This window comes from Tachypleus tridentatus, chromosome 5 (assembly GCF_004210375.1).
Source record: "Tachypleus tridentatus isolate NWPU-2018 chromosome 5, ASM421037v1, whole genome shotgun sequence".
Lineage (NCBI taxonomy): Eukaryota > Metazoa > Arthropoda > Merostomata > Xiphosura > Limulidae > Tachypleus > Tachypleus tridentatus.
Genome location: NC_134829.1, coordinates 14646478 through 14666769, shown reverse-complemented (window position 1 = coordinate 14666769; position 20292 = coordinate 14646478). Strand labels below are relative to the sequence as shown.

Here is a 20292-nt window from a genome sequence, read left to right as displayed (position 1 = left end):
CTCCTATCAATATCAGCACTTCCCCAGAAGGGATGTTGTCCATTAAAGTCCCCCAGGATTAAAAAGGTAGACAGCACTGTTCAATGAGAGCATCAAGGTCTGATTGATCATAGCTATCTTCAGGCGACAGGTAGAGATAACAGTGATGGTATGACCAAAGGAAACACAGATGGCTACAACCTCCAAGGGTGTGTTGAATGGCAAAAAGTGGGTGGGCACATGCTGATCAACCAACAGTGCCACCCCTCCATGCACTCGTTCATCACACAACCCGTCATTTCTGTACAAAGAATAACTGCCAAAAGGTTCAGAAATGTTTCCTGTAAGGAAAGACATACAGGATGATAGGAAGCAAACAGTACTCTGATGTCATCCAGATTAAAACGTAAATCTCGACAGTTCCAATGTACCAAGGTGGCCATTTTTATATATGTGTAGGCAAATTGAGTGGAAAGCCCTTCTGTTTACAACCATGTTTTTTCTTTACTTTCTTCATTCAACAGATGTCTGTTGACCTCCATGGATCCTGCCCTGGGTCAATTGGGCAGGTCTTTGTTGTTGAAAGAGGATTCCAGCAACTGAGAATGTGAATGAATGATTGTTTTGCAAGTTGGGGTGGTACCCCAGGAAATGCTCGTACCTGGAACCAAAGAAAGTGTATCTTCAGATTTGCTGGAACACATGTTAAGGACAGAGATGAATGTTGAAGTTGATTGATCAACTTTTTTAACTATGGAGGTCAAAAGACTTTTCATTTGGTTTGAGAACGATTCTTTTGGAGGCACAGAGAGATCCATCTGCATTCCCACTGTAGTAGTGGAACAAAGTGCAGCAGCATACGTTCGAGATGAAGTGGTGCCCAGCAACTTTCTCGCCTCAGGGTAAGTATTGTTGTGAATTGTTTCCAAACACTGCACCTCTTTTTCTTCCAACCATTTAGAGCAAGAACGAAAGTAGGACGAGTGAGAGTCCTTGAAACTATAGCAATGAGGATCCGTTTCACACTCATAAGCATCGTGGTCCTTGCCACCACAATGAGCACACATCAAGGAACTACGACATGATGTCTTCAAGTGACCAAACTGCTGACACTGAAAACATCTGAGAGGGATTGGAATGTATGGCTTTACCCTGTAATTAAGGTAACCTGCATTGATGGTGGCAGGTGGATGTGGTGATGTAAATTTCAGAGAGAGAACACTGGACGGCATCATAATTCCATCTTTACGAGTGGAGATACGCCTCACTGCAGAAACAACTGGGTGGAGAAACCAGCGAGAATTTATGACTCAGGAATGTTCTTCAAGTCCCTCTCAACAATAATTCCTTGTGATGAATTCAAAGTAGAATGAGGTGTTACCTCAATAGGTATATTCCCAATCACCTCTGAATACAAGAGGAGTTCACAGTGTTGAGATGCATATGTTTCCAACAGTGTGAAACCAGATCAAAGCTTCTTTACTGACTTTGGAGAGCCAGCAAGTCCCTCTAGTCCCATCTGAATAAAAAAGGGAAACTTTGGCCCTAAAGGTTTGCCTGAAAGAGAATGTAGTATAAGAGAATGAGATACAATAGGTGTTACAGATGTTGAAGACTGTTTTTTCAATATTTTATTTAGGTTTTTATTTGGAGGATCCATGATAAAAAAGGAATATTTCAGTGCCCACTGACCCCACCCACCATGGAGCCCTATCAGAGGACACACTACAATGCCAAACAAGGACACTGCAGCAACTCTACCCAAACAACAGCATCAAATACAATGTCCAAAACACCTGCTGAGAACATCCAACACTGGTACTTGATTGACCCTAAGTGGACAAGCTGATTGACCCTAGGGGGCCACCTCAAGACTGTTCATGTACAGAAATTCAAGGACAAAGTGGTGTGTTAGGGTTGGTTCCCTCAACCACCAGGGTCCTCTCCTCCCCTTCACGGGTCACCATGCATGGCAAACACATGGGTGAATATTTAGATCCCAGAGGAGGTAAATTGAAAGAACATAACCTTCCCTAGGAGTCCCTTCACCACGTACAGGAATCCACACAAAGGGGCTTTTGGTGGTGGGGTCAGGGGTGATTTCTGAAAATTTAATGTTTCAAAACAATTTAATTACTTTGTTCATTTTGTTGCATTGAAAATCCATGTACCTACCTGTTAAATCTACCTGCAAGTCATCATATGGAACAAAATAGCAAAATAAAGTTGTAAACATTAGTATGAGCATTTTCATTTCGGATATGAATTACTCACAAAACACTAATTTGGTGAATAAGCTACTGTCTTTCCAATGCATTAAATGGGCACAAAAATACCTACACAGTTTTGATAAAGAAACAAAAACTAATAACAAATTTAGTGTATCAGTTTCAGACTCTTGTTTACAAAAAACATACAAAACACAATTCATAAGAAATAAAAATTTCAGTTTTCCTCATGCTAAACTGACCTGTTTTGCAAGATCTTCTTCCAATGACAAAATTACAGATGCTACCTTCTCAGAATTGTTGTTAATTATCTCTTCAAGATTTTCTGATAAACTGTTCCAAAAATTAACAGCTTCTATTCTACTATTGTGATTCATAGAAGGAACCATCTTTACTGCTTCGAACACCTAAGAAACAGAGTACAACATGACAGTATGAGCAATAAAATCTTTTGAACATTTAATAATAAATAAAATTTAAATATACATTAAAATCAAAAGAATTAAATTGAAATACATTCCCCTTCAACAAGGTATCATGGCAATAGCAATGTATCAACACATGTAAATCAAATTTATTTTTTTCCTGGATTATGCTTCCTTACATTATGTGTATTTAATTGCTTTTTTCATTTTCCTGTACCTTTATTCTGCCCAAACGTAGGCTGCATTGGAAATTTCTCTTCCAGTCTTCACTAGGAAGAAATTATTCACAAACTACACTAACAGAACACCACTACCACCCCATTCTTACCTGAATGAAAGCACTAACACTTACAAATAAGCTTCCATGGTCCACCATCCAAGTGGCAAAGGCTCTCTCCACTGGAAATGACTTAGGGAGTACAGAAAAATTCAACATAAGACAGTTTAATGTTTACCATGAAAACCCTATTTTCAAATGCAGACCAGTCCCAGTTTATTCAACTTGGACTGCTCTACTCATGGTAGTCCATGAATTAGTACAGGGCTTATTTATAAAGCAAGATACTATGAGGAGCTCTCTAGCTGTCTTGTGGAATACCCTATCTCATCAGTGATAATTAGAGACCTGTAAAGTCATATGTATATAGTATGGTAACGGGAAACAAATACCTGGAAGAAGAACAAAAAGTTAGAATAGAAAAAAGGTAACAAGTGTAGTAACATGAAGTTGGCTTTCCAGTCCTAGTTTTGAGTTATTTAACATTATGGCCATTTTCTAATTTCAAATTGAACTAGTTGTACTTTGATTCTTAGAAAAGAATCACATTAAAAAAGGTCTAATGTATTAATTAAAAAACTTAAATAGCTTTAAAAAGACTAATGGCCTTTAAAAAACTAAAAACATTTCCAAGGTGGACAGTGTCACCATCACCAATAACAATTTCTAACATTACAGATAAACCTTGGGACAGAACATGTTTAAAATAGTGCCATCGTTGAGAGTCATAATGACGGCAAGACAGTAAAATGTGCCTCACTGTAACCTAATTGTTACACAGACAACACATTGGTGCATTAATCCAGATAAAAGAAAACAATGAGTTAAAAAACTGTGACCAATGTATAGTCTAGTTAGAACAACTTCCTCTTTCTGATTCTTATGGTACCAAGACGAACAAAGTCCAATAGAGGATTTCATTTGGAAAAGCTTGTTTTCACGTTGCTCACTCCAAGTCAACTGCCAGCTGGCTCAGACCCGAGCCTTGAATACAGGACCATAGTTTACATATGGAACAGGCATAGTGATGATGGTGCCAGATAGATTTAGCTACAGTTTTGGTGAGCTCATTCCTGCAAATCCCAATAAGGTCCAGTATTTAGAAAAATTAGATAGAAATAGATGTTAAAGAGAAATAGGATAGTCGATTTTCAATATCGGTGAGAACAGGGTGTGAACTGATGTGAAGTTATTCCAGGGCCAGTAAATAATTAAGCGAGTCAGTATAAATAGTGCAATTTGAGTTCTGCTTAGCTTCTATATAATCCAGGGCAAGAGAAATGACATACAGTTCAGCAGTAAACACAGAAGCTGGAGTGAGAATTCTGTGCACAACCACTGAACCACAAAAAACTATGGCAGAACCCACACAGTTACCTAATTTCGAACCATCTGCATAAATTGGAATGGAAGGATGGTTCAAAAGATGTTCAGCAAATAGTAGACAGTATTTTCAATCAGGAGTGTCTACTTTCCTCAGATGACTTAAAGACAGATCACATTTGGGGACTGTAAGAAGCAATGGTGGGATGGGCTGACCAGTGGATACAGCAATGTTATCCAAGAATAGACCCAATCAATCCAACTGCACCTGGATATGAAGGCCAAAAAGAGCAATGGCAGATCATCTGTTCTGAAAAAGTACGGCCCACGAAGGAAGAAAAACACATCCCCAGGTGGGATGCTATGGTAAGGAACAAAGTTTCAAAGCATGTAGTAAAGACAGTTGCAAACGGCAGAGGTGCAGAGAAGGTTCACGAGACTCATGTATATATAAGCTCTGAACTGGGGAAGTGCAGAAAGCCCCAGTGGAGAGCCAAAGTCCTTGATGATGAATGGGATCCAGCATCTTCAAGGCTGAGGTCCTGGCATAGCCAACACCAGTGATCCATAGTCGAGTTTCGATCGAATAAGAGCACGATATATCTTTAGCATAGAACATTGTTTTTCTCCCCAAGTGGTGGAAGAGAAGACTCAGAGGATGTTCAGTGCTCTTGTACATTTGACCTGTAGCTGCTTAATGTGTGATATAAATGTCAGCTTATGGTCAAAGATAAGACCAAGAACATTGTATCAGGGGCCACGGGCAGCACAACTTCACCAATACAGAGTTCAGGATCAGGGTGAATATCCTGTTGGCAACAAAAGTGCATGGAAAAAGTTTGAAAGAGAGAGAAGGTAAAGCTGTTTGCTATGGTCCACTTCAGTAAACAATTGAAGGCAGTCTTGTAACTGCCTCTCAATATACTTCATGTTCAACGACTGACATGAGATGTGAAAGTTGTCAACATAGAACCTGTTTGAAACAGTAAGAGGGAGCTGTTAAGTAAGGAAATTAATCTTTATACTGAAAAGTGTGACACTCAAAACACAGCCCTGAGGGGCTCCATGTTCCTGAAGAAAAGAAAGTGTCAAACCCACACAAACTTCAAATCACCTGTACTTTAAAATTTTTAATAAAAATGGGCAAATGACCGCATAATCCATATATGCCACAAAATGCCATACCTCCATGTTGTATCATAAGCCTTCTTAAAGCCAAAGCATACTGATACAAGATGTTGTCAGTCAAGGTCTGACTGATCATAGGTCTCTCCAGGTGACAGGTAGAGAGAAGAAACAGTAATGGTACAACCGAAGGAAACACAGATGGCTACAGCCTACAAGAGTGTATCGAGTGGCAAAGACTGGGTGAGCATATGCTGATCAACCAACAGTGCCACCCCTCCATGCACATGTCCATCACACAGCCTGTCATTTCTATATAAAGAAAAGTGCCTGAAAGTAACTGTTTCATCTTCAGGTCAGTGTGTGTGTAAGTGTTGTCAGTCTTTTATAGTGTGCTGATGGATTATGGAAAGCATGCTACGATTGGTTGGATTATTGTCATTTATGATTGGAGGAGAGATTTCCTGCAGATTCAACCAATGGTAGCCACAGGTTACTCACCTCTAATCTGGAATCTCTGTTTAATATTATTAATATAAAATGATTCTTTGATTTTTCTTGTCTTGCAGAATTTGTCTGTGTCAATGATTCTCTTTTTTTATCCCAGTTTATTCAGTGTTCAGTTGATGTGGCACGTTTTGGAATAGCTGAATTTTGTGTTTTCACGAGTCTTGTACTATCTTTATGTTATTTTATTCTGTCACGAGTTTGCTTCCTCTTTCTCCAATGTATGTATCATTGCAAAAATACAGAATTTCATATATGATGTTTTTGAGATTCTCTTTGGTTGGCCATTGTTTGTTTTTTTACCAGAATGGGCCTTAAGGTATTGTTGGATTTCCACCAGACTTCTATGTTGAATTTCTTAGCTGTGCACTTGAGTTTTTCACTGAAATGTTGCAGGTATGGTAGGTAAATGGTGGTAGTGGTGGTGACTTTCTGACCTCTTCTTTCTGTCATGGTCTTCTTCAAGGAGTTTTTGATGGGGAAGGAGGTGTAACCATTTTGTTTAAAACTCTCTACAATCTTTTGGCATTCTGTTTTAATGAATGTCTTATCACAAATGTTTTCTGCTCTCGTGTTTAGGGGCTATATAGATCTTGGAACTTTAACTACAAATCTGTTTTTGGTTTTCCTCTAGCACGTCAAGTTTTCATGACGAGACTGATTAAGTTTAAAAGATCATTGCCTTAAGTTTAAGGGAATTATCATAGATACACACAGTATCTAACAAACACTTCATCAGTTCCTTACAGTAAAACTTGAATGTGGTTCTCCTGCATAACAGGAACTTATCTCTCCACCTTAAGTTTAATCTAATAAAGAATTTTATGAGAGCAATGAATAAAACATATTTGAAAGTTTCAATACCTTGTTGAGAAACTTCCAAACATTTTTCTCTATTTTTTCAATAAATTATGTATGTAATATATCTATTCCATTCTTTATTGTTCAATCTGAAGGTCTTGGATATTTGTTTCTTAGTCACAGTGGCATTCTGACCAGTTGTGTTGGAGTTTTTGTTTTGTGTAATACTATATTGCTCATGGCTTGGTATCATATGTGACAAAAGAAAATGTTTATTTTGAAAATGACTATCTTTAAGAATTAAGTTATACATAAACTCAGCACAAAGTAATCAGCAATACTCAATTTTTGAAAAAGTTACACCTAATGCTTTTACAAAAAATATTATTCAGAAAGATATTAAACAATCTTTGAAAATTTACACAAAAAAACATACCACCAGCAGATAAAGCAGCCAATAAATTTCTTTTTTGCTGACAAAATCATTATATATTAACACATAAGAAGCTCACTTACAATTTTCAGACAATGCAATATTCAAGTAATTCTGCTCAAAATACTACTATAAAATATAAGGGAACACTATAAAACATAAGATCTTTAACATAATCTGTTAATACAAATATTAATCATAATGTAATTCTGAAATTACTTTAGATTCCTAAATTCCAAAGGTCACCCCATAAATACAGATCTATAATCAGAACAGGTCCACATAAAAGATTTACTCTTTTCAATAGGTGAAGGTCTCAAGTACATTAAAGAACATTTGAATAATTACATCAGCATTATAAGAAAAAGTATAGGCATTAATCCACATGATGATTTAAAATTCCATGGAGTGTAGTTAAAACTTTTCAAAGCTACATAAATAAACATTTAATTTCAGCACCCTTTATACCAGCCTGTCCTTACATAAAATCAGTAAAAACATAAGACTACAATTAGTAATTCTTTTAGTAATATAGGAACATTACCAACTTTTATTGGTGAAACTTTTTTTTTCATAACACTCATACTATTATCTTTGTACAATGATTCAAAATCCTCTAGTAGCAAATTTTTAACTTGAATAAAAGCACATCAAATAACTTCTACAAAAACCACCAAAAAGATTAATAACATAACACATATACACATACATATTTAAAAAAGTACAATGCCTATCAAATTTTCTTGGCATAGCTAAGCATATTTATTTTAAGGGTCTTGTACCTACTTTAAAAATTCTAAAATACAAATGAAGCACAGCACCTTAATTTAAGCAATAGAATTGTGGATCAAACATTATCAAAGTTTACAATATAACAGAATATTTTAAGTACAAGGTTACAAATTTTCCATTTCCTGATGAAAACATCCAAAAAAAAACAATCTAAAATTTAACTATCATACTTCATTCATTACATTTATTATAATTTGGAGGATTAAGTTTATAAAAAACTAAAACACTTAACACTTCTGACTAGTTTCTTCTTTTACCAAATTATACACTCAATGTTTTTAACTGTGTGTAAACTTAAGTATAACTCCTTTTAAATTAAAATATATAACACTGTTATTTTGCAACTTTCCATAAAATGTTTAATGAAGATAAAAATTAACTTTATAAACCAAAAGTCTATAGGGAATATGCACAACTTTATCTTATCCTTACATACTCTAACAAAAACTCAAACATTCTACCTTTCAAAATTACCATTTTATTCAACACCAATGTAAGGTATACCAAGACAACTGTTTACCACAATGTAATCAGATTAATATATTTCATACAATAAATATAATCAACAGATAATTTAAATAATGCTTCACCCTATACTTAATCTAAACACACATGTATCACTTCATAAATGTTTAAATTTAGAAGTAAATCTGTATTCTTTAACTTTCCTCAAACTCCAAATTTTCTTAAATTATCTTTCCAAGCTAGCCATCTTTGGTTTCACAAGTGAGAGGAGCGGAGGGCACAAGGTAATGTTCACTTCATAAATTAAAAAACACCCTTTCACTATTTCATGTCTTAAGTTCTTGTTCTAGCTGGAACTTGCCCCATACTAAGTAACTTTGTTTTGTTTTTTGCGCAAAAATACACAAGGGCTATATGCACTAGCTGTCCCTAATTTTGCAGTGTAAGTCTAGAAGGAAGACAGCTTGTCATTACCACCCACTGCCACTCTTGGGCTACTCTTTTTACCAATGAATAAGTGGGGTTGACCATCACAGTATAATGCCCCCATGGTTGAAAGGGCAAGCATGTTTGGAGTGATGGGGATTCAAATCTGCAACCCTCAGATTACGAGTCAAGTGCCTTAACCACCTGGCAATGCTGGGCCAAGTAACTAAGTAATAACTAAAAGCATTTGTGTAATTTTTAGTCCTTTACAATATTAACTTCAATGAACTCAATATGTATTACAATTACTTAGAGTGTCAGAAAGATTTAATATATATTAAGTTTCTTAAATCACAGCAGTAACTACAATGACTGAATAGGATATGTACAATACATAAACATTGATAAAACTTTTCTTATGACAATTCTGTCTTCTTCCACCTTTGTTCCAACCCAGTCAGACATTCTTGGGTTAAGAATGGCAGCTAAAAATAAAATTTTAACACTGGTAACAACAGCAACGGTACACAAAAGAACTAATAACAGTAATGATAAAACCAGCTTTTTATTGTTTGCTCATTCTGATTATTTATTACTGTAGATTTTTAGCAACTTGTCAGATACTTAAAGTATAAGTTATTACATAAAAACATAAAAATATTAGTACTCTGGTATCATTATTGGCAATTTGTAAATGTTATTAGTAGTAATACTATAAATTATAATACTATTGGTATTAATACTACCAAATCCAGACCAGAAAATAAATAAGAAATTTAAAATTTCAATTAAGTAATTGCTCATAATATTATATACACAGAATATAGGTATTTTTACCAACCTTTATTTTAAAACAGTACAGCAGTGAATGAGCAACAGTATTCGCCATTTTCTTGAGATTGAAAGAAAAATTATGTATATTATGCCTAACCATACACATCCCACATTGTGATTATAACACTTCCCTCTGATATACCAACAATATGTACAAAAACTTGAAGTACTAAGCCTAAAGCATTTCTAATAACTGAGAGCACCACCTTATGGCACACATCTTCCGAGAAAAAATATTCACAAAAAAACAATAATGTCGCAAAGGGGTTTTATGTGACAAATATCAGGTCATTCCTGAAGTAATGTCCGATTTTAGGATCAGGAAAAGAGAAAGGATTTCAAACACTTTCAATGTTATTTAATCAATAATGTATGTTCCTTTATTATTAATTACTTCTTGCCAATGATTTACAAACTTCTGAATGCCACTTCTATAAAATTCTTGGGTTTTGGAGGAAACGAATGTAGAGACGGTAGTTTTGATATCTTCATGTGTTCCAAGCTCTTTTCCATCAAGATAGTTCTGCAAACTTCGGAATAGATGATAATCAGATGGAGCAAGGTCTGGAGAATAAGGAGGACGTGGAAGTTTTTCTCAGTCTAGCTCTTCAATTTTTGCAGATGTGATATTTGCTGTATGGGGCCGTGCTTTATCCTAGTGTAACACAACACCTTTACGATTGATCAAGGCAGGCCTCTTTTCTTTCAGTAACATATAAACGCTCTAACTGTTGAAAATAGAAGTCTGATGTAATCGTTACACTTTGTGGCAGCAACTCAAAGTCGATCATACCAACAATATCCCACAGACGTTTAACAATACTTTCCCAGGGTGGAGGTCCATTTTGAGCTATACTTTAGCCAGTTTGCCTGCACTGAGCCATTGTCTGTGGCGCTTAACATTTTGATAAAATATTCATTTTTTTATCTTCAGTCACTAACCTGTCCAAAATAGGTGAGTTACATTCACGAGAGTGCAGATAAGTGCAAATGTTCACTCTTGCTCTAAAGTTGGCTTCTGTCAAATCATGGAGGACCTAGTTTCCAAGTTTTAATACCTTTCCAAGCTGTTGCAGATGACGGTGAACTGTTGAATGGGTTGAATTAAGTTTTTGTGCTCGTTCTTCGAGTGTTACAGCACAATCTTCATCAAGTGCAGCCAGCAGCAAGTCATCATTAAACTCAACAAGAAGACCTGAATGTGGCGTACGGTAGTCACCTGATCTGAACTTCTGAAACCACCTTCGACATTTTCTTCCATTGAGGGACTCTGCACCATAAACATCTTGTATGTTTCATGTAGTTTCTGCTGCACTATTGCCTTTTTAAAGCTCATAGAGAATTATAGGCCTGATGTACTCGTCAGAGACTCACCCGTCTTCATAAGGGTTTATTTTATCAATGACCTGAAACAGTGAAGTAGGGTTAGTTTCTCTTATTTGTCTGAACGCTTTTATACAGGACCTACTACATATTTTAATCATTAAAGCCTTCTACAAAGACGTAAATGACGATGCACTTTCTGTATTAAATTTTCGGACATTACTTATGGGATGACCTGATAGAATTATTTTTCATACTTTACATTGAATATTCTTTACAAAACATATTACCTATAACATAAATTTAAATTAATACAATGACTGAAAATTGAATTAGTAATAACACACCAATGTCTCTTACGGTTGTTTTATTTGTTTTGAATTTCGCGTAAAGCTACTCGATGGCTATTTGCGCTAACTGTCCCTAATTTAGTAGTATAAGACTACAGGTAAGGCAGCTAGTCATCACCACAAACCGCCAACTCTTGGACTACTCTTTTACCAACGAATAGTGGGATTTACCGTAACATTATAACACCCCCACGGCTGAAGGGGCGAGCATATTTGGTGCGACAGAGGTTCGAACTCGCGAACTGTGCGAAATTCAAAAACAAAACAATTATACCCGGTAAATAATTATGAAGCTTGAAACGTTTTATTTACTTTTTATATTGATTGTGATGTAAGAAGGAGCTCAGCCAACACATTTCCGCGAGCTGCACATTATATGTCGAAGAACTGCGGTTTGGCCACCCGTGGCCTATGATGTAGTTTCGTGCTCAGTTTCAAACAAATAAACCTACCCGATGAACATTTTTCTGTTGTTTTTTAATTGCGCGCAAAGCCACTCGAAAGCAAACTGCGCCAATGTTCGCTAAGTTTAAAAGGACAAAACAGAAGGAAGATAATTCGATAACACTGCCCACCGCTAACGTTTGACTACTGTTTACCAACAAGTAGAAACTCATTGTCACATTTTCAAATTCAGTCTCGCAACAACAAAATTGTGACTCATTTAATTATCCTAATTGAAGGTCGCCAAGGTAGATGACAATAGACAACACAGAGTGGTGTATAAATGACTAACGGGTCATTACTAGTCAAAGTAACACAAACCCAAAACTGTGGGACTAGAAACGCAAATTGTGTTTTCTTCCATGAAATATAAGTCAATAGGCACATGCTAGTAAAGATCACCAATCATAGAGCAGATGAGCAGTTAGTCTCAGGAGAGGATAACCTGTTTAAGCCTGAATTTGGATATTCAACCATGGACTCTATTAAGTAGACTAGCAAAAATTCTCCCTTGTGGGTGGCTGTTTGTACTAGTAATTACTAATCATAGTATTAAACTATAATATTTTTGCATATTAAAGTGATATCATTTATTGAAAAAAAAATTAAGAACTGTAGTTTGTCAGTACCACATTTGAAAATGACACCAGTAGGAAATAATAAAACCCTCATGTACAGCCCTAGTAAAAGTCATTTTCTTGTTTGTGACGAGAGTAATTTTATTTACAACTGTGTTCTATTATAAATAAATGATTGTTGAACATACCCGAGTTAGTTTAAAATTGTCTGAATATTCAATATATAAAGTATGAATTATTTTGTACATTTTTGTTTTGTGGTGCCTTTCAATAGATGGTGCAAAATTTTTGGTTACATACATAGTCACTGACATATACAATACATCTGTTAGAATAAGATAAATGTGTGGAATACAGTCATGGGCAAGTAGTGACAACAGTTCAACCTTATAAAAATCTAACAATCTATTGGCTCAAGTTCAAGGTCTAGAATAAAAGCACTTCCTTGGCCACTTATACTGATGATATGTACTGTCTTCACAGTAAGGTATGCTCTGCAATAGTTTTTACAAATTGTGAAGACATCAAAGGAGTTCTAGGCAAAATTATTAAACATCATTTGGATGTGAGAGATATTCTCAACACGACAGAGGCAATTTCTATCACAACAGGACACACAGTGGTAACTTAAAACTGGTCAGAAGAAAGAAAGAAATCTGCTGTGGAAGCTGCTACTTCTACCCCTTGAAAGCCTTCCTAATCAGTCACCTCAACCATGCACAGCTCAACTACACCAAAAGTTAACCAAACACTCACAGATTCAATTCTATGACACAACAGCACTGACTTCCAGTGACCAAGCAGCGCTATTTGACTCGTCTCATGCTATTCATGCCACAGATGCTGTTCTAGAATAAAAGAATAAAATGTATGTTTTAAGTATAGTATAGTTACTGCCTCTGTTTTTCTATGCAGCACGGTAGGCAAGGATGCCAATTTTATCTGATAGCTCACTAGTCAATGAAAACCAATAGTAAGTGGTAAACACTGTTACCATAATTCCAGAAAACTAATGGAGTCCAAGTTGGGCTCAACCACTGACTCAGGAATGCATGGCAGACAGCTTCTAAACTTAGTTGTTAGCCAAATTCTTTCAAAGTTAAGTGGAGCATGATACATACTTGTAAGGGTACAATTTGGATTTTTAGTTAATGCAGTAGAGATCAGATCATTAAAGAATCTCATAGTATATCAGGCCCTTTAGATGACACTATCACTGTCTGGTAAATTATGATAAACAAAACATGAGTGGAGAGGTAGATCTCTAGCTGTGTCTAAAATATATATCTTACAGAACAAAGGTAATCTTCTACAACCTCAGTTCTGGCATTGGGATAGACACGCTATAGGAAATTTTGGTTAGATTCACTTGTGAAACAGGTGAACTGTGTTCCATGGCAGGGTTATCTCACCAGATTAAACTCAGGAAGATTGGACTGTATGAGTTCACTACACTTCTTTCTCTACAGTAAAAATGTTCACTTAAAGGTCTGCATTAGTTGGCATGCATAACTTTTCATTCAAACAGCTATAAAAACCCACCAAATTTTGAAAAAAAAACTGTCACAGCAAGTCAGAAATGAAATTAATATAACAACATAGAAACTGTTTCTAGTCTTGACATGTGCAGATTACATGAAACAGCTATAAACGCTATAGGAAATTTTGGTTAGATTCACTTGTGAAACAGGTGAACTGTGTTCCATGGCAGGGTTATCTCACCAGCTTAAACTCAGGAAGATTGGACTGTATGAGTGTATGAACCAGAAGAAATAACTGTACCTCTCTATATACAAACAGTGTTCTGTTGTTTATACTGCAGGCAAATTCTAGCAAATAAGTGCCATGTAATCTAGTTACAAAGCTCACACATGAAATAAACTCTTTCCTCTCCATAAATCATGCAGCATTACCTTGAGCAGTTTTGTTTGTTTGTTTTCTTATAGCAAAGCTACATTGGGCTATCTGATGAGTCCATCGAGGGGAATCAAACCCCTGATTTTAGCATTGTAAATCTGTAGACTTACCACTGTACTTGTGGGGGATCTTTAAGCAGTTACCTCATTGAGAAAGGATAATGTTTCTAATTTAGTGCTGGAATGTTCATCAATGTGGTAAATAAAAATAAGTGAGTAGTTTATTTGTTGAATATGCTAATGCACCTGTAGGACCAGTTTAACAACAGTAGCTTGTCACCAGATAGATAATGGCAGTGTAGCAGATCAAGTACATACTACAATGGATTTCCTGAATTCAATACTGAGATATAATGAATGTTAATGAAGAGAATCATACAAATTATAGAAAGTACTTGATCATCTTCAATAATGAGTATCAGATAGAAAGAAGGTACCTCAAGAGTATTTGTTTTAGACAAGTGAACATGGATATTCATGTCAATGCTTTCCCTTTTTCAGATGCAAATAAGTGTCTGGAAGCATTGAAAAGTTACCATTGGTTAAACACCCAAACCTGTCATCTGGATGATGGTAAGTGGGGCTGGATAATGAGAGCAAAACTACAAATGTTTTTAATATGTGAGGCTGTTTGTATAAAATTTATGTGATGTCATTTGGTGTATATAATGTGCCCACCACTTTTGAGAAACTAATGGAGTTTACACTAAAAACGTTGCCAAGTAAAAGATGTCTGGTATATGTCAGTGATGATTTTTGTGTTCAGTTGCACTCCTAAGATTGCAGCTGAGAACCTGAGAATAGTATTCCAGTGAATAAAGAAAGTATACTTGAAACTGAAACCAGAAAAATGTGCCCTCATTCACACAGAAGTGGAATTTTTTTGTCACACACTAGGTCTCTACAGATCCTGCTAAAATACTAGTGGTGAAAGACTGGCTTAATCCTGTGAGCAACTGAGTTCTGTAATTTTGTTAATTCTTTGTTGTATTACCTACAATTTACGGCCAACATTTTCAATAGCAGTGCTGTTATTGTCTACTCTCATTAAAATTGAAGAACATTTGAATAGAGTATGAAATGTGGTAAGCATTCCATTCCTTTAAACTTGCTTTTGTTGAGGCTTTAGTGTTGGTACATTCACAACAAGACAGTAAGATCCTAGTGGACACCAATTCTAGTAACAGAATTTGGATAATGTTTGTGTAGTTACAAGATGAAGTGCAACATGGAATCACATGTTAGTTGTATGCTAAAGCACCTGAATGCAAGTACTGCATGACTAAGAAAGAACAGTTTGCAGTTATGGTTTTCTGAATCACTATCAACACTAGTAGGAGGGCCACCATTCAAGTAGACTGTGCTTTACTGAAAAGGTTAATGAACTTTAAAAATTTGGAAGAAATGATAACAGTATTGCAAGTTATGACATTTTCATAGTTCATTGTCTGGACCTGCAACATGGAAATATAGATAGCTTCTCTTACCATATGGTGAGACTTTATATGTTCTATTATTATCCTGATCCTGGATATCTTGTAGGAGTTAAAACCATATTTACTTTAGCTATATAAAGTTATGCAGAATTTGATTGCACTATGTATGGATGTCATGATTAACACTTCAGGAAATATGTGAAGGGCTGTCTAAGAACCCAGATCTTACATGGGTGCCCCTTGCCATGCATAAAAGCTAAGTTCGACCTGTCAAAGTGAAGAATATAGCATGAAGCACTTCATCTGAGGCACTTGTATTGTCAATTATGAGTGCAGTAAAATGTTTTGTACTGTTATCATTAATAACTAAGCCATAGTTTTCAGATTTTGTTGTAAATAGTTGTCTCAAGAATTCTATGGCAAGTAATTCACTAAATTTTGTATAATACACATAATGGAAGTCACAAAGGTGCTACCTACTCTTGTATTAACATTCAACAGTGGTGAAAGAATTTTGGATCTCTTCTACAGGCAATAGTCCTGAATATTTCTGATCCACTTTCTAAAACTGAATGAAGTTATTTGCATGTACTCATTATCATGAACTACTTCACAAACTGGGCTGAAACTTATCATTTTTGCTACAATTTTGCACACTTCATTTGCTGGTATATTAGTAGAGTACTGAATAGCTCATTTTGAAACAATGGAAGAGATCAACAGCAGTGACAGAGCATTTCAGCAGCCAACTTTTGTCTGAGCTGTGTAAAGTATTAGAAGTGATGAATATGCACACTTTACCTTTTCACCCATAGTCTCATTGTTGAACAAAACAGATAATAGAAATTAACAAGTGCATGTTTGATAACTTTGTTAATCCTGGTTGAACTAACTGGGATGAACACTTACCATTCACTTGGATAGAATACAGAGGTGCACTGATTGTTCTTCGACTATGTTCATTATTAGTCGAGTAATCCTAAAACCTGTCAAAACAATTTACACTTCTTTCTCTACAGTAAAAATGTTCACTTAAAGGTCTGCATTAGTTGAGATGCATAACTTTTCATTCAAACAGCTATAAAAACCCACCAAATTTTGAAAAAAAACTGTCACAGCAAGTCAGAAATGAAATTAATATAACAACATAGAAACTGTTTCTAGTCTTGACATGTGCAGATTACATGAAACAGCTCATATGAAGCTAAATAGGTCTCTACCTTGTACTTTAGCAGACTGGTACAGTGACATAGAACTAACAACAGATTTGAAGAATGTAAAAGTGTATGGATTTCACCAAATAATCTTTATTGATACATCACATCACAGGGATTTGACCAAGAATTCACAAGAAGAGATAAAAAAATCAGAAAAAGATGATAATGCTGGCTCACAGGACATTTATTTGCTCAATTAGGCATAACAAGCTAGATTTCAGATTAAAGCTGCTCAGTTATCTTAAATATGGGAGGTGATGATGTTAGATACAATGCCTAATTCTTCATCAGTTTGTACAACTGAAGAACATGGATAGAAGTTTGAAAACTCAACTTTCTGAATTATTAGATGGTACTTCACAGTACAATGTAAGTACTTGATGCTGCAGTTACCACTTGATTTACCCCATATAGTTGAAAAATCAATGACTGAAAGACTGTTACCCTTGCTTTACAAGGTACAAAGTGAATTTTATAAGGCAAAAGTGTTGTCTAATGTTTTAAAAGAATCTCCCATTTAAACTAGCCAAGTGGCCAAAACTCAGTGAAGTATGTCACCTGCTTATTACTATATTCTCCTTTGTAGAACTGACAACTTTTAAAGTGTTATAATCACAGATTGTATAGTAATGAAGTATTGAATAATAATACATCTTATCATTTGGATTATAAATTAACTGAACCAATTTATGTGGACAAATGATGTAAAAGACAATTAGTCAAAGCACTTGATACAATAGTGTTATCCAATGGGTTAAAGTAAATGAATTCATCACTAATTATATTGTGATAACAGAGCAGAAGAAAATAATTTTTCTTCTCAAACAGTGTTCTAAATTAACTGAATTAGCCTATATGGACTGTGATGAAAATGAGATAATTATTTTAAAGTTCTTAATAAAACTGTAATAACCAATTGTATTATGTATTTTTGTAAACATGTTTGACTTCTTTTGAATATATTATTTTAAAACAAGTGGACCATGTGCCTTGTTTGTTTGTTTTTTGAAGTTAAGCACAAAGCTACACAATGAGTATGTGCACTGTCCACCATGAATATTGAAATCCAGTTACTTACTTTGTAAGTCCACAAACATACCACTGTGAGGCAGGATCAATTTGTTGTTGAAATTTATCATCATCAAATTCCAGACACCCAATGTAAAGAATATCAGGCCATTCATACATACAATAAATTTTGACATTTACTGTACTGCTGAAAATTTTTTATCACATCTATTGTTTCTTTTTTATAAATAAGATCATTGCACTAATGAGAAAGTTACATTATTATTCCATAGCTGGTTGTATATTTTATGATTTATTAAACATTTAATGTGCGGATTATAATATTCACTTCAATATCTAATTTGTATGACTTTTTTGACATTTTATATGCAAAATATATCACCAATCTATTGGTTTTCAACTTTGTAACTAATATATTTTATTTGTATAGTACCTATTCACTATGAAAACGATGATTAATCGCATCTGTAAATAATTTACAATGATTTAAATTTCTTGTTTAACTTCAAATTTAATATACATAATTGTTTTGCTAAAGGTTTGTTTTAAAAGATCTACATAAATAGTTAAGTCTTAATCATTACTTTGCAGAAAAAAAGTATATCCTTATCTTCTTTAATGCTGTCAAATCTCAACTAATATTGATATATATGTGTAAAAACGGCTCGTTTGAGTTGAGAAATTTTTTACGTAGAATAATAATAAAATAAATAATATAAAATTATACATTCAAACATCTAAGCACGCCCTCTACATTCCGACACTCAGTTACACAACCCCTTTCAAACATGTGGTTATCTACCAGTCAGTTACCTCTTCCTTTCTTTGCGAACTTGACGATGACTGGAGAAGGTCGAAACGTTGTAAAGTTCGCTCATCTATGTAAAGAATTTTCTCAACCCAAAAAAAGCCGTTTTTACATATTTTTCTCTACAAGTAGGTTTTCTCGACATAACTGATTAATACTAATATAGGTATTCTTTCCACTATCTAAGGGTTATTATCTCTAGTACGCAAAACAATAGAAATAATCTCCAAACAACGTGGACACTGCAGCCATATTTAGTCCGTCTTAATCTCGGCCTTTGACTACATTTTTGTGTCGCTGAATTTCATAGTTAGTAAACATAGTTAACTGATTCTTTCACTTGATATAAGACCCTATTTATGATATTCGGTTTCTCAAAATATGCTCTTAAAGCATGGAAAACTAATTTATCCACTTTTGAATTTCAAAACATTTCACATAAATATTGAGATTTTGAATCAACATTATGGCAATATGTGATGCATTATTTTTCACTTACACTTTATGCAAATATCATCAAATATACTAATTATCTATCACAAATCAATGTTCTGTAATTTTCTTACACAAAACTCGTTGAATACGAACGAAAATCAGGAGCAAAACACTTAATAATGTTGAACTTAATAGCATATTAGAAACATAAACGCAATTAAATACGTTATTGCCGGTAAACAGTTAACTCTATTTCTCAGGGTTTTTACGTGATGAAACAAAACCAGAATTATATTTGTGCGTACCCACCAGGTACCTGTCACAATCAGCAAAAACTTTTCAGGAAGCAAAACTTTTCAAAAAAATTGTTGTGCAGTGTTATCGGTGTTCTTCCCACCAAAGGTACCAAAACCCGGTTTTCAGTGTTTTAAGTCCAGAAACATACACTTGTACAACTGGATGTCCTTTTATTAATCATATGCATATATATTATATTGTACTTTAGTCTATTTGAAAGAAAATAAATTATGCTTCTTACATTAAGAAAACGATGGGAAAATAACAAAACACGTAACCAATGAGAACCAGGAAAACAACATGTTGAATTCTCTGCAATTATCGAATTTAACGAAGCATCTGATTCGCCTTATTTCTATCCTGTAGGGAACAATCATTATATTACTCTATCCCACTTACGGGAATAATATTGATATTCATAGTAAGCAATTCAAGGACTTTGGTAAACAAAACAAAAACAACTTTCTACCAAGAAAGTTATCTCTTTTTCATTAACAAAACTGAAGAAGTGTAAACAGTGGATCTCAATCATTACTGCAGTCGTACAGAATAAAAGTGAATAAAATTTTCTAGAGGGAAGAAAACGTGTAATTCGTTGTATTAACGATATACCTATAATTTGCTAATGCGATGGTTTGATTATCATGGTATTAATATGACAAATGATAATATTATCTTTGTTTTAACAAACTTCGGATGGCAGAATCTATATGCGCAGATTTTTCATTTTGATATTCACTTAAACACTATAGTTCACGATGAAAAAAACTGACTGAATAATTAGATTAAATTAATTATTATTAATACGCACACTGAACAAATGTACCATATATTACAAGTACTG

The 20292-nt window shown here is 34.7% G+C and overlaps 1 protein-coding gene across 3 annotated transcripts in view; it reads right to left on the bottom strand.

Annotated features, from left to right (window-relative positions):
* LOC143250580 (uncharacterized) overlaps positions 1–9815 on the bottom strand; it is a 92450-nt gene extending 82635 nt beyond the window's left edge. For 2 of the 3 annotated variants that reach the window (XM_076501362.1, XM_076501363.1), the window contains exons 1-2: positions 9623–9815; positions 2450–2614 (exon numbers count right to left, since the gene is read on the bottom strand). In XM_076501362.1, coding sequence (XP_076357477.1) covers positions 2450–2614; positions 9623–9721 — 264 coding nt within the window. In that variant the 5' untranslated portion in view covers positions 9722–9815. The remainder of the gene's footprint in view (positions 1–2449; positions 2615–9622) is intronic. The other variant, XM_076501361.1, reaches the window with a different exon arrangement.
* Positions 9816–20292: the final 10477 nt, after the last annotated feature.